The 23,276-nt window shown below is 32.5% G+C and overlaps 1 protein-coding gene across 3 annotated transcripts; it reads left to right on the top strand.

Annotated features, from left to right (window-relative positions):
* Positions 1-12,309: 12,309 nt before the first annotated feature.
* On the top strand, positions 12,310-22,769 carry LOC142342207 (uncharacterized). Of its 3 annotated transcripts, none has more exons than XM_075393455.1 (4): positions 12,310-12,668; positions 19,061-19,234; positions 21,635-21,661; positions 22,234-22,769. In XM_075393455.1, the coding sequence occupies exons 1-4, from the start codon at positions 12,535-12,537 to the stop codon at positions 22,508-22,510; spliced, it is 612 nt and encodes a 203-aa protein (XP_075249570.1). In that variant the 5' UTR covers positions 12,310-12,534; the 3' UTR covers positions 22,511-22,769. The 3 variants fall into 3 exon arrangements, with proteins under 3 accessions (XP_075249570.1, XP_075249569.1, XP_075249571.1); XM_075393454.1 differs by having other exon boundaries at positions 19,058-19,234; XM_075393456.1 differs by lacking the exon at positions 21,635-21,661 and having other exon boundaries at positions 19,058-19,234.
* The last annotated feature ends 507 nt before the right edge of the window (positions 22,770-23,276 follow it).

Here is a 23,276-nt window from a genome sequence, read left to right as displayed (position 1 = left end):
TAGAAGAGTTGGTTCCCCCTTAAAATAGCATAATAAAAAGAAAAAATTTAACTGAAGAAAGAAAATCAAATCTTCCATTTATACTCCCCATTCCTTAAAAACCGTTGGGAAAATTAAGCTTCGCAGCTTTGAATGATCACAAATTAAGCACTTGAATTGATCTTGTATATTATGTCGAGCTTTTTCGCTCTGAAGTGAAGCAAATGAGCTAAAATTTTTTTTGTAGTCAAAATTTTACGGTGTATCAATTTGGCAAGACATAATTGCATTTCTTGAAAATAAACAAAAACATACCATTATTGAAAAAAGTATTTATTGTGATCCCCTTTGAGTAGTTTTACCATGATTTCAGTTGTTCCCTCCTCAAATAATCTGGTTTTTGGTTGCTATGATTATTTCTGTTTGTGACTATTTTTTATTGTTGATTAGTTAGCCAAAAAGCACGATTTCACTTTTCGCTACTTCATGGTAACAAAATTCTTTAGCTTTCTAAACAGAATGAAATTGATTCCAATTTTTAATGTTAAATCGCTTGTTTTTAATTTTTTTGTTGTTAATATAGAACTCAATAATTCCTCATGGATTGACCCAAATTTCAGCCATACTTCATAGAATTTTACAGAAAATTTATGGTCGTTAGTTGCATGACCTCTTAGTTCGTGGAACATAATAAGAACAAAGAAAAACCGAACAAATTACCTCAAACGAGTTTGTTTTTTTTCTGCTTAAGTTTTTTATTTTTCTCGTTTTCTGCTTGTGACTTCCAAAGATGACAGAGCTCATCTACTCAAAAGATATCACTAGGAAACTCCACTCAGTGTACAGAATATAGACATTGGAAAGTTTCAGACATCGAATTGTTAAATTGAGACAAGGGGAAAGTTGTCTCGACCCTTGTTATGGGCAGTCTATATGCATAATCAAACGCTTGGCCGATTACCTTCATTCACTATCAGAGATAACTTGCGAGATTCAAAAAGATACATTTAATTTTTAAGTGTCGATGTTTTGATATTCATACGATTTTTCAGCAAACTCGTTGGAGAATGCTTTTACTTTTTTAACAGAATGAAACCGATTTTAAATTCTTTTGTAAGAATTTGTGTTCCTATGATTTTTCTTAATATAGAACTCAATAGTTCCGCATATGCTGCCCCAATTGTTTTTCATAATTTGTTGCATCTCACGGACTTTTTTATGGTCGTTTTTTGCGTGGCTCAGTAGTCCGTGGAACAAAAGATAAACACGCAAAACCGAAAAATTCTTCGCAAATTAAATTTTTATTCGTAAAAAATAGTGATGGCTTCACAAATCTGATTGCTCATTTCACCTCACCTATAAAAAACTCAACAAAAATTTACACTTCACATTGAATCTACTACTCTAAATTTTGCCTTTTTTTAATCTCTGTTTATCAATAAACCGTCGTAGAACTCTGGCATTTTTCTCGTTTTTTGTTTCAGACTTCAAAAGACTATAGCGTTCCTCTGCTCACAGAATGTCATGAGAAAACTCATCGCAATTTACAGAATTTAGGCGAGGGAAAATCTTAAATGTGGATTTTTTAAATTGAGACATGAGAAAATTTTCTCGGCCCTTGTTATAGGCTGCCTACCTACATCATCAAGCGTTTGCCCGATTATATTTTTGAAAATAAGAATATCGGACATTCATTTGCTATCAGAGATTGCTCTTGAGATTCAAAACCTATATCTAATTTTCATGTTGTAGAAATTTGATGATTCAAAAGACATTTCTGCAAATTCAAGCACAATTATTGTCTATTCACTTTGAATAATTTGCCAAAAATGGTTTTAGACCAGAAGTTTTTTTTAAAATCAACCAAAATAAACAAAATTTCAAGGAAAGACTGCATATCCAGTCTTCAGGTCAATTCAAGTCTACAGTGAGGGAAAACGAATCTACAATTCAAATCACTTTAAAGCATTTGCTGTGCCGCATACTTTTAAATTTAGACAAAGCAATTTGCAAATTTCCTCTAGTTTTTTTTTCAGAAAATTGTAATTTTAGACTTTAATGTTGCAAATAAACTGCTTTGAATTTTAAAAATGGGTTATGTGAAAAATTATTTATGATATCAATGAACGTTAAGCGAATTTCTATTCCATTCGACAATTTTTATAATTTTGACCTTTTGACCAAATTTTTGTTCCTATTGCCATTGTTTCTGCATTGAAGTCAACCAAGATTTTTTTTTGGCTTATAACTTGTTCTTGCGTTATACCACTTGACAAAGTTTGTTTGGAAGAAATATTGTTCTGACGATGTAAAGGAAACTTAAGTGAAAAAGCCAATTAACTTGACAACTTATTTTTGTCTGTTTCAACCTGAACAGCTCAGATATTGCGAACTAAATTACCATTCTCTTTGCATTCTGAATTTTGAATGTTTGAATTGCAAAAATTTTGTTAACATTTCGTTTAAAAACAAAGATTTAAGGGAAATATATTTTTTATATTCCATTTAAAACCAAATGGTCAAGAAGTGACAGTGAAACGGCACAGTTGTTTTGATTTCAGGTCATGGGGGTCCGCTGCATCATTAAATGTTATTGAAGATTTTTTTTTGGCAAATAGATATTGCTTTGAGGTTAAAGGCTCTTTTTTGTTGTTTCAATTTTTTTTTGAAATTTTTATCTGTTAATATTTTGCTTTCACCAACCGAAAGAAATTTTTTCTACTGATTTGTCTGTTTCTTAGATTTTAGCAAAAACATAATTAATCTTTTTAGCATTAGTGTTTTTAAGAATTCTGAGAACATTTACTTCTTGTGGTGGCCTGTCTTAATTCAAATTCCATTTTCAAATTTGTTTTTCGCTAACAAGATAGAATTATCGTCCGCAACTGTGTTCAATTCTTAGTGCTCAATGTTTTGAAGTTGATGGAATGGCTTGAAATTAAAGTACGAATGCCGGTCTTATATGTTTCCAAGCCAGAAATGGATCTTTTTTTTCGAATTTTTCTCAAAATTCAGTTTTTATCAATTTTGTTCATTGTCGTTGTCCGTAATTGTTGATCTACATTTCGGCAAGCAGTAGAAAAAGCTTTTCATGCGAATTCATGAACTCTGCAGATTGCTAATGTCGAGTCTAACACCAAAGAATAGTAGCTATGTATTCTAGCGAAGAATAGTAACTATTTTTCAAACTCTAAAAGCCTATGAAGTATCTCCAAATGTTTCAAATTTTTGTATCATGTTGATTTGCAACAATTTTCAACATTTTTAGCAACCGTTGTAAAACCTGCTCTTTTTTTCAAAAGTTTTCCATCAAGTTTTGTACTAATGTGCACGTTTCTTGTGTTTTGGTAATCAAAAGCAGATTTTTTTTTGCTTTTTGTTGTTTTGCGTCTAGTTGCTTTTTGTGTCAAGCACAATTTTATTAAATGTCATTATTCTTAATTCCTGCTTTCGTTTGTTTCTGACCCGAATCTTTTGCGTATTTTAAATTATCACCAGCAGTACCCAGTATTGACATTTCTTTTTAAGTTTTTCTATAAGTTTGTTGAACTAGATTTTGTTTGTTTGGCATGTAACTGTTAAATTGTCTGCTATTAAGAAAAAGAAAAACTTTGTGATTTCTTCTGAGTATGAACTATAAAATACAGAACAAAGTTTGAAGGCAATGTAGTGTTAAGAAGCATAAATGAACCAAACGTCACATATTGGGAAAGTTAAAAATTGTATTAAATTTACAATGTGTTAAAAGATCGACAAATTAAGAGAGATGAATTATAATTATAAGAAATATTTTTAAAAAACTAATTCTACAATTAACATTTTCGAGAAAAGAGAAAAGTTAAAAAAAAAAGCTGATCCTCCAATTAACATTTCTTAGAAGAATTAATGACGCCCTTAAAATAAGTCAAATTAAGATTGAACTTGAAAGATTTGAGATTAGAATTCAATTCAGAATTCTTTGGGTCTTTTAGAATTTCATTCCAGGATTGATTTTTATTGTAGTTTTGACAGACCATTTTTTAGGGATATTCCGCCTCAAGGAGATAGGTAAATTGTTATACCAGTCAATTGCTTTTTTTTAAAAGAGTTTTGCAATATATTTGTTTTTTTTTGTTTGCACCAAATGACAGCTTGTTTGTATGGCCATTCATTTTAGCACTAAGTGTGGCTAATATGAGTTTATCCAAAGCTGGTAGATCTGCTTTTAGAAGCTTCATAAAATGTTTATTAACCCGATACTTTATGAAGTATTCTACTGGTAAGATGTTTTGTTTGGTCTTGAGATCAGTGGTCCTGTCAAATTTAGTTCTATTGAAACATGCTTTTATCCCCCAGTTCAGTTGTTTATTTAGAGTAACTCGAATTGATTTTTTAAGACCTGAGAACAGAACAATGCAGATGGGTAATGCAGATGACTTAAAACAAGAGCGTTGTGTAAAGCATATCTAGTTTTATCTGGAAAAAAAATTTGATGGAGTAAATGGCCTTTACGCCAACAGCCATTTGTTACTAAATTTTTATTTCTTCATCGAAAAAAAGATTACAATCAATATGCACTACCAAGTAGTTCACAACTTTTTTCTCGAGAACTGTACATCCGTTAAGAACTATTCTTTCGATTTTGTTCATTTTAGGGGCACCAAAAACAATGAATTTGGTTTCGTTTTTCTTTACAATTAACTCATTTTTCTTTATAAACAGAATGAGTAGAGCAATACTTTTTTCAAGACGTAATTCTGATTCAGAAATTGTGTTTCTACTGCAAAAGATAAAAGTATCATCAGCTTACTGGATTATATTAGAATTCACAACAGTATCATCTTTCATATCATTTACATATATGTTGAAAAGCAGTGGGCCGAGCACAGTACCTTGTGGTACTCGACAGCTATGTGCTATACAATTTGATTCATAATTCGAGAATTTGACTTTTTGAACACGCTTTTCTCGGTAAGATTTTAGAATTGTATTTGCATCTTCATTAAAACCTAAAAGTTTAGTTTTGTGTAGAAGAATAGGATGCGATATCGAATCAAAAGCTTATAATAGGTCTAAAAAGCTCTGTAATGATGTTTTTATTGAGAACATATCTGATTTTTTCAGTGCAATATAAAAGATAATCTGTAGTTGACACAATTTTTCGATATCCAAACTGTGTTGTTGTAAGCAACTTATCCTTCCCTAAATAAGCTAATATTTGATCTCGAAGAAGGATTTCAGAAATTTTAACCAGCGTTCAAGTAAGTGAAATTGGTCGGTAATTTATCGGATCTTCAGGATCATCTTTTTTGAAAAGAGGCAGCACGTGGGCACGCGTATGGTCGTCATGAAAAAATTGTTCCGTGAAAAATTGGTTAAACAAAAACAGAGAGGTTCAGCTATGTGTTCTCTTGCATCTTTTGAAGCCCAAGCTGGAGTGAGTGATGGACCCAACGGTTTTTTAACATTGAATTTGTTGAGTATATCAATTATATCCTTGGTTGTCATATGCCTGAATAAAATTTTGTTACTGTGGCGTGCTGAATTATTACAGAATTGATGCTGTTTCTTTTACCAAAATAGTCACTTAACGCTGAAAATTTATAGTCGAGAAGACTGTCAATATCAATTCCATTGGTCAAAACCGTTCAAAAACTGTTTTTGAGTCTTTGTATTTCTGTTTGTGTTTTTTCACTGTTTCTGATTTTGTTGATAAAACTCCAACTTTATCTTGCACTATTTAAGTTTTTAAACGCATATAGCGGATAATTTTGATTTTCCTGCTTCAAAAAATTTTTGTTGTTATTAATTGATATCTTTGCAAACTTTTTTTGGTATTTTTTGATATCTATTGTTGATTTAGCGTTAGTTTAGGCTTGTCATGGCGTACGAAAACGGTCATTTGTGGAGAATGCTTTTTAGTTACCGTTTCCAATGACAAACAAAAGATTTATACATGATTTCAGGATTTTCTGATAAATAAAAAAATCTCCAATTTATCCTTCCAACATGTACGGAAAAAGCGTTTTTAGTGAGCTTTGTTTCATCAAACACATTTTTTGATAGCTTCTTATTTAACGGTTTCACCAAATAAAGTAAGAGTGACTAAGTGATCACTTTTGAGAATCGCGTCACGTGTCTGGTTAACTGATTTCAACCACGTTTCTGAGAAGCCCAAAAAGAAAATTGTCACCTAGGTCAGACAGAAAATTCTTAAGGAGCAACCTTTGTCCGAGCACGCTTCGCCATTTTTGATGTAGAAACTTTACTTGATCGTTGTAATTTTCATTCGGTTGGTAACTTGCGTGTAATTGAGAGGTGGCTCTGCGTTTAAATCTACATCACCTGACAAGAACAAATGAAATCTAATGAAAACCATGGAGTAAAGAAAATTCTTTAACAGACAGGTAAAAATGACCTTGTTTTTTGGATACGCATTACTATTATACAAGCGCGATGACATTCTCTCAGGATTTATATGTGTAGTAGTGAAGACCCAGTTCCTTTTTGATTTGATTACGCACAAAATAAGAAACAAAATAATGTGGAACTGAAGCTTCATTTTGAAACAATACAAATAAAACAAGAGAAATGAAACCAAGAAAATTTAGCAAAGCAATTATCTCGACTGGTATTGACCTCCCATATAATTGTAAATCTGTCTCCAATGATTGCGGTATTTTTGGCATTGATTTGGGTTACGTTGGTTGTTATTCAGAGCTATTAAATTATTAGATATGGGAAGCAACTGAGAACGCACACAATTTTTACAAAAAGGGAAACCTTGTTTGTAATGGAAACTCAAATTGTCATAATACAAACTATCATAGCTTTGCATGTCTTTAATGAGGTCGTACACATTCGCAACTTTGTAATTTTCATCTCCTGCGAATGCATTTATTTTATCGTTAAAAAAATTAATGCGAGCCTCAACATATTCGTTTTTTGGCAGATTATGAAATGGTGGCACTTGCATTAGTAGAATAATCTCATGAGATGGCGTATTTTTTGTTACATCAACCAGTTCTATATACTTCTCAAACTACTCGTCAATGTTTTCAAGTTTTTTTTTCAGAATTGAGTTCGTCCCGTCCTGAATGGGAGCTCTTCTGATCACTGTTTTGGGCAATTGTTTTACAACTTCAATTTTTTTACAGGTTGTTGAGCCTCGATAATCATTTATACAGATATCTTCTGGTTTTGTACTATCCCCTACCAATTCTTTCACCAGACTGCTTCCAATGACAAGATTTTTCGTTTTTATGGGGACCTTTTTTGGCTCAAAACGTCTTACATTAACCTATTGAATGATGGAGGGTTTATATTGGTTTTGCCTGATTCATTTGGATTATCATTTGACTGCTTTTTAAGAAAAAATTGACTTGCCGCAATAACAAACCTTTTGATAATTGAGTGTTTTTTTTCAACTTTGCGCGAGAGATTGCGCTTTTGTGAAATGCATCGGAACGATATTTAACGATAGTTAACGATAATTAAAATCAAAGTTTCTCAGGTGATTCATTCAAGTCTTTTGCTTGTATTCTAGGAATACAAGTTATTTTTTTAAACGTATGACAAATTCTGCTTTTTGACAGATCTCTCTGGTTCCCATGGTGGAAAGCAAACTTGATTAGATAATTCAATTTGAAGCTGATCGATTTTTATGAATATAAAAATATTTGTTTTAAAAAAGTATGTATTAGCTTTGAATCTTTCGTTTTTTTGTCTGTTTGGTGTACGGTTTTATGAAAATGAATTCAGATATCACTTTTTTGACAACCAAAGAAGGCAAATCTGAATGAAACTAGTTTTTAAACCGAATTTAAAATTTAGGGGTTTAACGGCTCCGAGAGCAACTTTTCCTCCAAAAAAAATTAAATTTCCAATTTTTGGGTTCAAGTTTCTCTTCGTTTCAGCAATTTTTGATTAATGAAAAGTCTCGGTGGCTTCCATTAAGGGAATTAAGGAACCTGTTTAAATACTTGAATTGATAGCTGATGCTTTTTTCTCAATTTTGAGTCTTCTGTTCTTATTTGGTCTTTTTTCGTTATATATTTGTTAATTGGAGGTCATTTATCACTATATTGTTGTCAGAAAAAGGCGCAATTGAACATATCTAAAAGTCTTAGCGAATTGATTATGGTTATCACGTGTTTGAGATCAGTTTTTTTGTTTTTTTTTCATTTTTTGTTTTTTTCTCTATTTGAAGTTATTTGTGTGAACGTACGACTTTTTCTGATTACAGAAAGATTTCAAGAGCTACATTTAATTGGAAGACTCTTAGAGACGGTTTGAAAAATCTAATATTTTGCCGATTGTTTAAATGACTTTGGTTTTTAAAAAGTGTTTTTTGTTTACTATTTATTTCTGTTCTCTCTTTCGTCTATTGTTACATAGTCTCATTAATTACAGGTCATTTATCTCTTTTCTGTCATAAAACGCAGGCAAAAATTATTATTCCTAATTATTTAAGTGAATTCAAATTGATTTTATTGGCTTCGCAACTATTTTTCGAAAGAAAAATATTTGGACCTTTTTTTGCTTTTTTCTGTATTCGACGTTCGTTTTTTAAATGTACGACATATTCTGATCAAAACAGGTTTCATTGGGTTCGTTCAGGGGAATAGATGAACCCAATTTTCTGCTTCAATCGTTTTCTTGACCTTTAAATTAAGAAATTGAATCCTCTTCTTTTTTCGATTTTTCTCACTTGACTAAAAAAATTGTATTAAGAACTGGTCCCAATATCTTATGTTATGGAGTAATAGAGCATTGTTTTACAAACGTATTATGATTTAAGTTCATATCTATGTGTTTTCAATACTTTGGAACCAATTGCTTTCGAAAATATGAGCGTAAATTTTATGTTAGCCGCTTTCGTCATTTTTTTGTCTTTTTGTTACCGAGTCTCATTAAGGACTAGTTCCAATTCTTCGCTAGTGAAAAACAATGAAATAGTTAATTTGTTTAGATTAGGTTTTGTCTGCAGCTATTTAGAATTTGTTATTGAGTTTTTTGGATTTGGACATCGAGTTTTGGATCTTAATAATGTTTGTCATTTTTTCCTGAATTTGTTATTGGTCTTTTCTCGTATTCTTGATAAAGCAAAATTCTTTCGGCCTTTTAAAACGGCATTTTTCAGTCCACTAAGTGGTTTGAGTTGGACGCACTTTTGTATTCACACACATTTTTTCGAAAAAATACTTGATTCCTTTAAAGTTTTCTATTCCGTCCTCATTTGGTAGACAATTCAGCCGAAATGTGAATGACCGGGGTCAAAACATTATGTGAGAAGGTACTTTTCCTGGCCTCCGTAATGTATCAACCCTTCTTAAGAAGGGGGGAACTATATACTCAAATGGCATTTTATTCAGTCAATTTTGACATGTCGATATATTTGGCGCAGAGAGTTGTGAGTGGTATCATTGAAAAGCCCGTCCGGCGTAGAATGTGAAATTAAAAAGATTTTCTTGAATATCGTTTTCTAGAGCGAATTACCAATGTTGAATGTTTTGTGAATTTTAGACCAATATGCTTTATTTTTATTCACATTTTCTGAGTTTTTTTTGCATAAAATTTTGTCAACTTTATTAAATTTTGTTACATATTTTCAAGAAGTGTTGTTGATTTTCTTCTTGAAGACAAATGTATTGTTGACTATTTTTATTGCATTTTATGGCAAAAATATTGGCTAAATATTTCAAAATTCAGCCTTGTTCATCAAACATAGCACAAAATAGGCTTCCTTATTCAATTTTCAATAATAGTGCCGGAAGTACACACCCAAAAGCCACTAACACAGTGTTTGTAGACTAAAAGAGGGGCTATTTCTAGTTCAAATTCCCTTGAGAGTGCTCTGTAATTAAAATTTTGCCACTTTTTGCGAACTTTACTCAGTGATTATCAAAAACCTTTTTTTTTTAGTTTTGTAACTAACAAATTAACTATAACAATAACAATTAAACATTTATGTGTTCCTATTGGACGAACAGCATTGGCGGGGCTAATTTTTACCAATCATGGACCGTTATAATCCAAAATAAGAGTTGGATTTCAATCGGTTGGTCTTTTTTTAAAATGTTGGATCTTTTTTCTATTAATTAAAGAACAACATATCAGATCAAACCTCAATAGTGATAGGTCCAATTGGCTTATATATTAGCTGCCAATTAGCTGCAAATTAATGTATCTAATTTTATGCTTGAAACGATATGGTCGTTTTGCTTTTTAGAAATAATTGGTTTTTAATTAATTAGTGTCTATTTGAATTTTGTGTTTACACACTCGAATAAATTAATTGAAATTTTTAATTTTTTCTTTAACTGTAGTTTTTACTTTGTATTTTAAGTTGTTTGAATTTTCCCGTATAGTCAATGGTTGGATTGGCTTTTATAGAATAATAGATGAGCCGATATTCTGATATTGGTAGATAGCTGATGCTTTCATGATTTCGAAAACGATTTTTTTCAAAAATATAAAAAAGCAATATTTAACTTCGAATTTTAGTTTTTTTATTTTTCTATTTGCTACCTAGTCTCGTCGCTTACATGACATATATCATATTATTGGTCTCAAGGGAATTGTGTCACAAAATCTATTGTTTTTAAAGAATTCATTATGTCATTACTGGCTTCGACACGGATTTTTTTGAAAAAAAAGTAAAACAGTTTTTAATATTAGTCATATTTTCCTCTTATTTTTGTAGACTTAAGACATATACTGGATAATTGCAGGTCTCAAAGGCTTCCTCTGTAGTGATAAACGGACGTTTATAGTTATTTGATTTTGTAATTGATGGGTTTCATGTCCTAATTTCTTTTCGAAAAATAGAAAAGTGGTACTTAATTTTGGCCTTTTTCTTCTTTGTCTACTTGGTACCTAGTCTCATCAATCACAGGTCACATACTGCATTATCATTGTTCAAAGAAGGCGTAATCAAACAAATTTTGATGGGCAAAATATGGCTTCACTGCTTTGACAGCGTTTTCTGGCAAGTTTTAATTGAACTTTTGTTTGTTATTTATTTGTTGTTCTTTTTTATAACTGCATAAAAACCCTAATAACGACAGGTATTATTGCCCTTTTATAGAGGCTTATGTAATCGTATATATGTGGGATGTTTTCAGTTGCTTTCTGATGGTTTTCATTACTTTGAAGTTAATTGTTATTATAAAAGTGTTTGCGAATTTTTTAACTTCAATGTTTTCGTTCTTTTTTGTTTAATTGTTACCGAGCTCTAATATGGACTGCTACCATATCTTTTCTAGTGAAGTACCAGTCATTTTGTTTAGTTTCAGTTTTATCTGACGCTATTATGACTTTGTTATGACGTTTTGTTTCCTAAAATGGAACTAAAGCTCTGGATGTAATTAATGTTTGTTGTTGTTCTTTGATTTTGCTGTCCGTCTTGTCTCACTTTCTTAATATCGGCAGATCTCATCAATCCAATGCGCCATTTTTTCTCCGCTAAGTTATTTGCTCTGGAGGCTATCTTTTTGTTCATACACCAATTTTTTTTTTTGGAAAATACTTGAATTTTTGGGGGTTTCTATCTGTTCCTTTTTTGGTAGACAATTATGCCAAAATTGTGGATGAGCGCGGTCAAAACCTTATGTGCGATCACACATTTCCAAGCCTACTTGTTATTCATTAAAGATCAACATGAATTAATCAGTGCGTTTACCTCAAAAGCTTGCCTCGTGTGTTCAGTGTGGTTAAAATGTGCGCAAACGCATGTTACCGAGCCTCCATGTCCGCAGAGGCCAGCATTATGGCAATTTTTTAACGCCTTGATTTGCAGCGCACACATTGTCTATTGTCTCAAAAATGTCCCAAGAACTAGATTAATCTAAATGTAGAAAACTATTCTTACACCTTATCTTTTTAGAGAAGTTGGTGTGAAAGTTGGTGATTTGGATTTTCTGTTTTTTTTTTATTTATAAAAGTTCCACTTAAGTGTTTTTAACCACATATATACAAAATTCTCCGAGCAACCATTCTCTACGGCTCTAATGCCTTTTAAACTTAATTATTTATTTTGTTCTTGAAACGTATACTGAAAACGAATCTATTATTATTATTATTATTATTATCATTTGTTATGAACACCACATATAATGTACAAGTTTCTCTATTTTAGTTCTGACGCAGTTCGAAATGAACCGAAAACATGTGTTAGTTTTCTTCTCAGAGATACAAAAATACTCAAAACGAAAGTCAAGAAGGTTAAACTAAACAGCGTGCTGAAACTTGCTATTACCAAAAATAACCACAGCGATAAACTTTTGATCAAAAAGCGAGCATTCTGCCCTCGTTTTGTACAATTTGGTCGGCTCTCATATAATCATTGGTTAGTATGCAAAGATTGTTGAAGCCAAACAGAGAAAGCACAAATTGATAAAAAAAATTATATACGTAAATGAAGGCACAATTAATACGATTCATTAGATTTGCGTAACGTTATTTAATTAAACTTCGTTACAGGAGTGTTGTGCGAGATTTAGTAGTTTAAACAGAGAACTCAACCACCTTTTGATACCTATTGATGGCGCCTATTATGTAAAAAGGCTATTTAAAATGGATGAAAAAACGACAGACGTTTTGTTGATTATTGTGGTAGTTGTTTTGTTAGTGTTTACTGCAGTATGGATTGCCTTGTTGGCTGTATTTTGTTTCCTGAAGCGACAGAAAGGATTTTCCATCTTCTCTAGGTTAGTGAAACATAAACATCATGGCAATGATGTTGAAATTATCTGAAAACGGATTGCATGGTATATTCCATTGGTGTAGATTGGAGTTCAGATTGGGGGGGGGGGGGGGGGTATTCGTAGTGAACTTGCTTTGAAAATACTTTTTCTACAGCAGTTTACGAAGAGCAGTTTAAATTTAAGATTATGGTTGATTGTAGCTCTACAGGTATAGCTGACGAGGTCTATAAATGTTTCTGGTAAGCTGAAATATGGTCCATTGATTCTTATCTATGTTTTTCGTATTCCAACTGAAATGAACGATATTTGTTTCAAATATTTGCATTTCAATAATAGGTAGTGTACTAAAAGGAAGCAAGGAGGCTCAGTAATGTGGGTTTGCGTGTAAAGTTCCGACGCCGCTCATCGGCAAGTTAGGCTTAATTGTCTATCTATCAGGCAGAGATAGAAAACTTTCAAGAAATCTCACATATTGATCAAAACAATTCGGGTATGAATCTAATAAAATGCCTCCAACTCAAATCCCTCAGTAAAGAAAATAACACCACATTAGTGGGCCACTGAGACCTGCTATTATTCAGATTACGAGACAAGACAAACAAAAAAAATCAATTGTATATTTTTTTGAGAACAAAACTACATAATATAAAAGACATAACAGTTTCAAATAAAATCAAAACTAAAGAACTAGTTTCCTCTTCATTAGAAAAAAACATGGGATCAATCCTTGATGAGACTCGGTAAAAAGTAGACAAAAAGGAACAAAACGACAAAGATGAAAAACTGCGATTAAAGTATTCTTGAAAACAAATAGTTTCAATCAAAACCTTAAGATATAATCTTCAAATAAGTTTGTGTCCACTCATACTTCAATATAAAGACATTGAGATCTGTCAGTATCCAGAAAATGTCGTACGCCTACAAAAATAAACGTCAAATTCAGAAGGAAAAATAATCCATTAAACTTTGCAAGAAAACGGCGTCAAAGCAGTTAAAACCATATCATAATCCGAAAAAAAGATACAATCAACTGCGCCGTTTTAAACCAATAATATGATAAGTGATCTCATAATAGTGAGACAACGTAACAAGTATTAAAAAAAGAAAAAAAAGGAAAATTCAAAAAAAACATTTAATTTATTTTCAAAAGCAATTAATTACAAAGACATCTAATTGTTAGAAGCAACTGAAATCTTTAAAAATGTTTTTTTTAATTCTCCAAAGCAAGTCACTGTGGTCTGTCTTCGCTTAAAATTTAATATATGTCTACAAAATGAACTACGCTTAAACAAAAAAGAGTTGATGAAAATTTAGCGTAACAGGTTTTGCAGTCATAAAAGCAATAAGAATTGCACTGAAAACCTTAGATATGGTTCATCATTACCAATAATTTGACATTCGATTTTCTATGGTTTAGACTAATTTATAATCCACCTGTTTTTATTGAAAATTTTTTTAAACACGTCTAGAAAAAAATCCCATTAAATTCTGCAGGAAGACGGTGTCAAAGTAGTTAAAGCTATATTCTATTCCCTGAAAAATTGACTTATTCAATTGTTCTTTGCTTTTAAATAATTTGAGAAAAGATTTAAAAGAACCTCAACGATTGGAAAATGTCCAGAAATCATTTCTCGCTATAAGTAGTAAATTTCAATCATTTAGAAACTCGAAGTGAGCTGTGTTTACGGACCTTAAGGTAAGGTACAAGTTGATCAGAAAATAAGAAAATCGGAAAGATCAGTAAATCATTGTTTTTTTTTAAAAATATTTATATCTAAAAGTCAATGGGTTTCCTTTCAACTGGCTAGGAAACCTGTTGGTTCTGTCATCATTATTGCGTCCCAATAATAATTGTTCTTTTCTTTAATCAAATCAAAAATTGCAAAAACGCCAAAATGTTTTTTTTAAAAAAAACACGACGTATTAAAATCGGAGATTTGTTTGACTTGAAGAAACAACAGTTACACCAAATGCAGCGTTGCTATTGCCGTTCGTGTGTCGCGAACACTTTTTGGTTCTGAAGTTTATGTGCATGGATATTTTGACAAAAAAGTAACTATTTCAAACAAAAATTATGCTTTTTGCTTAGTTATCAAATTATATTAGCAAAAACTTGGCAATCGTTTCTTTCAAGAACACTCTCAAAGGATCCTCAATTAAAATTATCCTGTTCTGGAAATAACAAAGATTGCGTGAGCAGTTTTTGGCGCGTTAACCCGATAAGTTTATATAAAGGGGACTAAAGAAGACTATTTCGTGCCATTTTTGTTGAAAAAAGGCTGAGATTTGAATAATGTTAGCAAAAATTCCAGCCAAAAAATGAATGAAACAGTTCAAAAACACTCTTCTGTATTAGACGTTAAAATTTTAGTTATAAATTCTACACTGGACGGGCTTTCTACCATTCACAACCACTCACAGCCCTGTACGGTGAATATATCGATCGGCGAAAATTGAATGAATTAAAAAAACCCGTTTGAGTATATAGTTTCTCCCCCGAGTTTATTAGGACTATGAGTCTGCTGGAAAATGTTTTGATGTGATCCAGAAAACGCTTATGTAATTTCTGTGTAAAAATCGTGAAGACAGGCAGCAGCTGGCATGATTAATTTTTGCTACAGTTCAAAATTTTACGGGAATTTAAGTGAACTCCATAATTAGACCTTACCATGCCTATGAGCAATCATTTTCAGAGTTGACAGTGATACATGCCAAATCCTCAACCAAAGCGGAACAATGTAATTTGCGATCTCTATTCTGCTAATTGTAATCAAATGTTTTTCCATTTTTTACAGTCAGACTATCGTTAAATCATACTCGAATTGAAAAGGGCAAAAAGAAAGATGTATAATTAGTCGAGGCCGACTAACAAGAATTAGTTTAGCTTATAAAAATAACGCTAGTTACCATCAATCCACAAAATCAAAACTTCAGAAAATGTGTACTGTCGCATTAGTGTTAAATTTTATAAAACCTTTAAGATGTAAATTACAGGATCTGACATAGTTTACGCGTTAGTTTTCAAACCCGTTTATGTTGCCGTCATTGGCAGTTTCTAGGGCAACTTTTTGTACCTAGCAATAAATTCCTGTTAAGAACAAGCTCAATTCAATGTTTGAGTTCAAACTCAATTGCAAATAGTATTTGCCTTTTCATAGCTTTTCAATGTTGAAGCTACAGTTTTGAGTTTCGATTCTAATTTTTCGTAATAATACTTGATTTCAGATTTTTTAAAAAAAACTTCGTAGGAGAAGCTTCATCAACTCGTTCTGGTTGCTTGTTATCATTTTTAGATTAGCTATTGTAGGTTTATGCTTTTTGGTTACTGTGACTCTTTCAGCAGATGTATAGGACACTGGGTCTGCTTTGTGTCGACTGTTCTCAGCATGCTGCCCACGTGATCGTTGATAATTAGCCTCTGTTTTGATATCTTCTAGAGGTGGTGCAATGTTTAATTAATAATAATAATAATAATAATAATAATAATAATAATAATAATAATAATAATAATAATAATAATAATAATAATAATAATAATAATAATAATAATAATAATAATAATAATTGCGGTTCCTGCTTTATCGGAGCGGAACAGCATTAGGCCTACACTAGCCTGTTCTCAGCTGTTCTTTTTCTTATTAATTCACTAATAGTTAAATTTTTGTTTCCTTGGATGATTTTAAGATATATGAACCCTAGTTTAGACAATTTGCAGTCCAAGGCTGCTAGAGATATGATTTTATGTCTCAACAGTAGTTTTACAAGAATTCCAACCCTCGTTTTTGAGCTTTTGTCATGGAGGATTACTTCAAAAGACATATTCACATTTGTGCTCTTTTCTAGAATAGATCATTACATTGTCTTGACTTCTCTTCTCGCAGTTTCGTTGGTTCTAAGATGTTAACCGGGTGATTGCATCCGTTTTGATTCTCAGGGGGATTACCCCCTTGTTGAGGGTCCCCAATAGCTATTTCTGTTGTGCGATTCTAATTTTTTGGCACTGCAGCTCTTTCATTTTTTGGCAAAATTTTACAATAACTTTTTTCTTACTATTGAAAGCGATTGCATGTCTTACTTTTTTATAAATAAAATTCAAACAAATTTATGTACACTCAGTTGTTGCTTTAGGGCGTCAAATGGTATATACTCTTATCCCAACAGTATTCCACATTACACAAAAAATTAGTTCTGAAACAATCAGAAGAACTTTGGGAGCACTTTTCCCAGCAGAAAGATTAGCCTCTTTTTGATTAAAAAAACCTTTTGCCAAAATTCTGAGGACCTGTGAATTAGGTAATTTTTACCAATTGCCAATAAACAATACACAGGAAAAGTCTGAAATTGCTCATTCTGAATCTTAAATTTGTGCTGAATCTCAGTGAACACCAGTTTATCATTTCTATTTCGTTAGAAAACGTTTTATCAATTTCAGACTTTCAATAAAATCTCACTCCGTTTGAAAAAACAATTGAAAACAAAAGAAATGATATAAAAATACGAATGACAACAACTGTTTGAACAAACTGTTTTTGGGGCTCTTGTGAGCAAATTTTTAAAGGTGAACTTGTAAATTATTCTGATCGTAACCCTCAAGTTAAATATCCACATGCTTTGAAATATTAAGTTAAGTAATCACAGTATCAGTAATATTAGAGTTATTGTAATATTGAAATTGTGGCTATTCGTTCTCATAGGTAAAAATAGGACTTGAACGCTCCTATTTGTCTATAGACTGGTATTTTCTTCTGCTGATAGAGCGCAAAAATTCGGACAAAACATCACTAAAACAGATTTTACTGTTTACAGTTTTTACTGAAGAAAGCAATTTGTTTTCAGCGCTTTTTCGGGATCACAGATTTGTTGCAGATAGTGTTTTATTCTCTATTTGCTTTGCCTATTTATGCAGCTTATGTTTTTTGCTGTAAGAAATTGAAGTAATATTCCGCAGAAAGAGATATGAGAGAGTACTATTGACTTCAAAACATCAATTCTCACTTTTAAAGGAGTTTGGTTTCTTAAAAGATACAGACAACGAATTGCTCTAGTGGTTTTACAAAAAGCTGAGTTTAGATGATTTTCAAAGCTTGGGTTTGAATCATGTCGTATTCCTAGATAACGACAAGCTGGAGGTGGTTTATTAACTTCAGCTTTAAAAGAAAATTAGTATAATTTGTAAAGAATAATAACTCTGCTTTATCGATATTTAATTTGAGTTGATTCTCTTTCTGGTTTTTCGTCTGTGTTGACGTCTTACAGAAAGTTAAGAGGTTTTACTACTTTTCTTTGTGGAACACCATGTTTGACTTTTATTTTCGGTGATAATTCAGTTGCCGCTAATAGACGTTGTTTTCGATTTGTGAGAAAACTTCTAATACAAAAATTGTCGATTGAGATTAAAATTTTGAGCTTTCTTGCGAAAGATTTCATCTGAACTTGAATCGAAAGCTGGAATTGAATTGCAAGATCCATGAATAATCTGAAGAGGTGCTAAAAAATCAAATTTTCCAATTTCAATGCCCAAGCATTAATTTATCTTGGGCCGGTGCTTTGTTGTTTACTAGATTGTCAATAATCCCACATAGTAAAATGTCTTCAGTTGAATTTTTTAAATTTTTGCTCTTTTTTTTCAACGCTCAATTGAACGACCTGCCCTCTATAGTTACCCGTTTCGCCGTTGGATACCTATTACTGCATGGATAGAGCTGAATTGTTTTTAATTTTCTCTATATCTTGCAGTTAGAGCTTCAGGTTTCATGAAATCAATTGGGTGACAAAATTGAACTAATTCCGAAAAATTGCAACAGAAATGGAAAAGTGCAATCATTTCGAGAATTACTTGAATAAAAGCAACTACATTTATATATGCACACATTGTCATAATTTGATGTATTTCGGAAAATACACCATATATTCGGGGAATTATATTCTTATTATGTTACTAATTTTGTTGCTTGACTCTGTTAAGCTGCGAGTTTTCAATTAAAACCAGTTCAGCGTCTGCGCAAAACTGTATGGGCGCTGAATTTGTCCCAGATAAGTTTTTTTTCCAAGCATAATTACTAACGAGAAATACTTGACTAGCCTCAAATGTTCGCCGTTTTTATCTGTTTGATTAAATTTTTGAAAAAATTGCAAAATTTTTTATTTTGTTTAGCTTGAAAAAAGTTGCTAAGCAGTAGATGGAAGCAATTAGGTTATTTTCATTTTTGGGATTAAAAAAACAGAATGTGCAATTTAAAATGCATGAATTCAAGTTCACAGAGAATTAAGTTAAATTGTATTTGTCTGATTTATAAATGATGAAAGTATTGTTTTTTATTTGCGTTGTAAGCATGTTTAACCTTTTGGTTCATATCAAATTTGCTTGTTTCAACAAAAATATTGCACTGTAGCAGAAGTGGGAATGGTGACAATGAGAAAAACCTGGGCCAGTTCTACGGCTCACTGGAAAAGGGAATGCTGGGAGATGGGAAGCACAAAAAGACACAAACGAAAGAGGTGAAGATGAAGGACTCAGGAACAGACCCAGCTGTTGAGTTGTTCACACGGCAGTACAAAGTGCCCCAGAAGTAAGTCATTATCCTTCATTACCTTGCAAAAGGGCACTGAATTTGAAATTTTTCTACTATTTTTAGCATAAAAATTCTACGTTTAGAGACTATACATTTATGCTGCGTGGTACTATCATAAAGTGTTATGTGGAAAACAGTGAAAATTGCGCGAAACATTGAAAATATTTAATATGGCCAAAACTGTAACATTCTCACGTAATCATTGAGAACATGAAAATTGGGGGATTGATCCTTTTTCTGTCAAAAAAGAGGGTACAATGGGTCAAAAATTTTGTGGTGATTGCTAAGCATGAGAAAGTACGAATTCTTTTTTGTTTTAAGGTTTTTTATAAAGCAAGCAGTAACACAAGCGACCGAATCTGAAAAGCAAACTAAGGACAAAAAATATCAACAATTTTGTTTTAGTTAAAAAAATTAACTACCAGATAAAATTAAATGTTTCATGGCAGCGTGGTGATGGTTCACATGACAAATTCAAAGTAGATTTGATTGGGTAGAATTGCAATCAAATATGAACAAAATTTTTGTACAATAAAAATTTCTTATTAAAATACAGCTCTGGGATAACTGTTCTGATCAACGTGTAGATTTGAAGATTTAATGAGAAGATGAAGCGATTGGTTTTGAAGACGCTAGAGTATACATTCTACCAAGTAAGTAAGTTGTGATTCTACGATCGAGCTCGAAACTGTAGCTCAAAATAGGAGAGATAAGTAAGAATCTCGCAGTATCGACAAATTGGCTCAGTGGAGAGCTCAGGATTGCAATACATTAGGAGATTGAGGGATTGTAACACGCAAAGGTTCCAAACTTTATTCTCACAAAAAAGGGAATTGACATAGAGGTGCTCTAATAGAACAGATTTAGGAAGCAAGCAGAAATTGCTTTTTTTTCAGGGTTTACAGGAGGTCAATAGCTGTTCCCTATTCAGAAAAAAATGTAGAAGTTTCTTTGTTGAAACATGATCTGTTACTAAAGAACAATTATCGATTCTTTTACCTTCACTCTTTTGCTGTTTTTGGTCTGCTTATTTTTCTATAGATTAAATTTGTTCACAATTCAACAGATCACTTTTCTTTAATAAATGTCTCAAAGTTTCCTTTTTTTTATATATTTTTAAAAAAAGTTTTTTGTTTCGAGAGAACATTTGAATACTCTTTAAACTCCCAAATAACAGAAAATTGGAAAGACGTGGATTCCAGCGTTGCACGACTTTTTCGGTTCCGTGTCTGATTGAGAAGTCAGTCAGCCAATTAATATTTAGCTAATCTGTTTGACTCTACAAAACCAACAAAACCACTGCAGAACAGGCCTGTAATGAATTTTTCAAATCCCAGTTCGTTGATTCTCAGTAAAGCCCGGTGAGAAAGGCGGGAAAGTCATCATTATCGCGCTAATTCGCGTTAAAAATATCATGTTTCTAGTGGGAAACCAACAGAATTAATGAGAAAATTAAAAATATCGTTATTCCCCATAGCTGGTTCAAAATTCCGCTGAATTTTATTCGGGAAGAGGGAGAAATTAGAACACACAATGTTTTTATCGAACGTTTCTAGTGAATTTTTTAAAAATTTGTTTCTCACTCAGATGTGTCTTTGCCCGACTTCTGCTGATGTTATTTTTTACCTGATTGTTTTGATCGGGCTGATGTTGGGTGGCTTTCTCTGGATTAAATTATATTTTCACAGATTTTTTTGTTTTTTTAAAAAAAATTGGCAGGAATTTAATCATCGAATTTTATTTTTTGAAAAACAACATAGCAATTTCAAGCGTAGTGAAGCTAGATTTAGCTAGTCTGATAGGAGCGAAAAATTGCGCGGCGAAAAATGTTTCATGGTAAAAAAAAGTAGAAAATAGTTTCCCCTATTGATGCGATGCCTGACCAAGAGGGTAAAGCGAACAATGGGAGCAAAATTCATTCAGGAGAGCTGTAGAAAAATTGATCACAAAAACTCTATTCTTTGAAAAAATAATAAAATTTTTCTGAGTTCAAAATTCTAGCGCGTGATTTCATCCTTGTTCAATTTTTCTCCTGCAAATTACGGGCAGTATATTGAATCCACTCTCAGGGAATCTGCCGCTTATCAAAATCTATCAAACCGTCAAACCGCTTGTAGTTCTTCCGCCAGGTGTTAATATTATAGCAACAGCGTTAAATTATTAATTATCACACCGCTCTTACCAGTTCGCAAGGTCTTCAAAGCACTTTTATAGCTTTCAATTAGATGTGTACACTTTCATGACGATTCAAACCTTGTGTGGGGTAAATTGACGAAGAAATTTTTATCCTCTATTGAATTTCTATGCTTGAGATTGAAACCAATTTTTTTAAATGAGCTGCGAACTTGATGCGCGACCACATATCAATCTATTATTCAATGTTTGTTTTGTGTTTAGAAATGTCGCTTTTCTTCACAACAATGGGTATGAAATGTATTACAATAGCATTAGAGACTGACTTTCAATCTACTTAACGATTGTTGAACGAAATTTACATTTCAAGAGCTCTGCCCTTTTTATCTTAATTTATTGGCCGTGGTCAGCACATTGTGCTGCAAAGCGTACACTTTGGTTTTTCGTGAACAACTGACCACAACTTCAATTAGCCTAGAATTGAATTCTCCAGAGGCATCATTATGAACAAGTGCTAAATTGCAACTTGCATCTTAATCCGCAGGTGGTAATGCGAGGGCTTTCTATGCAATTTTTCACGAATTAGGTTTTCTTTCATTTATGCCTAATTGACACTTCGGTTACGGGCAATCGTGGAAAAGAGCGACCAAGTTAAAGAAATTTACACGATCAAAATGTACGTTTCCCGGCGTATTGAACGCTATTTTTTGTACGATTGGTTGAATTGTAGTCTGTTCACAACACAATTAACTGAAAAACGTAGTGATTGAATATGTAATTGACACAGAATGTTTTAAGAAAGGGTCACCTTTGAATGTTTTCATTCAGGTGAACTTATCAACTGGATTTAATCAATTTTCTAGGAATATTGACCCGGATTCCTACCCGGAGTTCACTCTGGCCAAGGTTCCCCCGTACCTCCAAACTGAAGAACCAAAGGAACTCAGCCCACCCGCCAGCAGCCGGAGCGATGACCACAACAAGAACACGAAGCGCAAGGTGGTCCGAGTGGGCAAATCAGCAAAGCAGCGGAGTTCGGGTCACTCAACTGGGGGGTCAAATCCAAATGGCGACGATAGGAGTGAACGAAGTATGAACATGGACAGCACTCAGGAAGCTGACTCGACTAATACAATGTGATACGGTTTATTATTCCAAAAAATCATGGAATACAATAATGAGTGGAATTAAAATTTTAACTGCACCAATCAACTGTCTCTCATCAATAACAATGAACTGTGTTTAACTATGTTGGCTGTTTTTGCATTGTTCGTTCAAAGTGCCCTTTTGTTGTTAATGTTGAATTGTCTTGTAAATATGTATAAATGTGTTCTCTAAATAATAAGTGTTATGTTCAACAGATATTGGCTCAAATAGAAATTTAGTTTTTATATCCTGAGTTCTGATATCTTATATCGCCTGAATTTTTTTTAGCTCAGCGTCTTCTCGTTTTTCTTCAAAATCCGGGTCAAATTAAAGCTTAATATCTTAAGGACACTGCTGTGGTTGTAAAAACTAAAATCAGCTTCATTAAAATCAAGATTCTTGCCGTATTTATATGAAATTGTACCTATTACGTCAATGAAAAATCACCTGACATAAATTCATAATTGAAACGCAAATTGCCTGCTGTTTTCTTCAACATTTTCCAGCCCCCACCCTGGGGAAATGAAACTTCATTTGGTACCTGTCCCATGTTGTTATTAAAAAACTGCACCCTTGTTGTGTCAAAACTATGTCGTGAACAACGTTTTCTCCAATTCAGCAGGACGCAAAAAAGTACTTGAAAACGCTGAAAAAATTCGATTACCATGTCAATATACTTCACCTAGTTGAATTGGTTGCAACTTTTGGCGTTTTCTCTGTTTTGTCCATACTCTCTATGAACAAGTGCAGCTGAATGTTC

The sequence above is a fragment of the Convolutriloba macropyga genome, chromosome 7 (genome assembly GCF_964194025.1).
Source record: "Convolutriloba macropyga chromosome 7, txConMacr16.3, whole genome shotgun sequence".
Classification (NCBI taxonomy): domain Eukaryota; kingdom Metazoa; phylum Xenacoelomorpha; order Acoela; family Convolutidae; genus Convolutriloba; species Convolutriloba macropyga.
Note: the sequence above shows the minus strand (reverse complement) of the source record. Positions and strands in the feature narration are given on the sequence as shown.

Bases quoted from the DNA above. Each gene is read 5' to 3' on its own strand.
- LOC142342207 (XM_075393454.1), top strand. From the start codon at position 12,535: ATGGATGAAAAAACGACAGACGTTTTGTTGATTATTGTGGTAGTTGTT. The intron at 12,669-19,057 runs GTTAGTGAAACA...ATTGCACTGTAG, and splicing joins GGATTTTCCATCTTCTCTAG to CAGAAGTGGGAATGGTGACA. The intron at 21,662-22,233 runs GTATGAAATGTA...TCAATTTTCTAG, and splicing joins GCTTTTCTTCACAACAATGG to GAATATTGACCCGGATTCCT.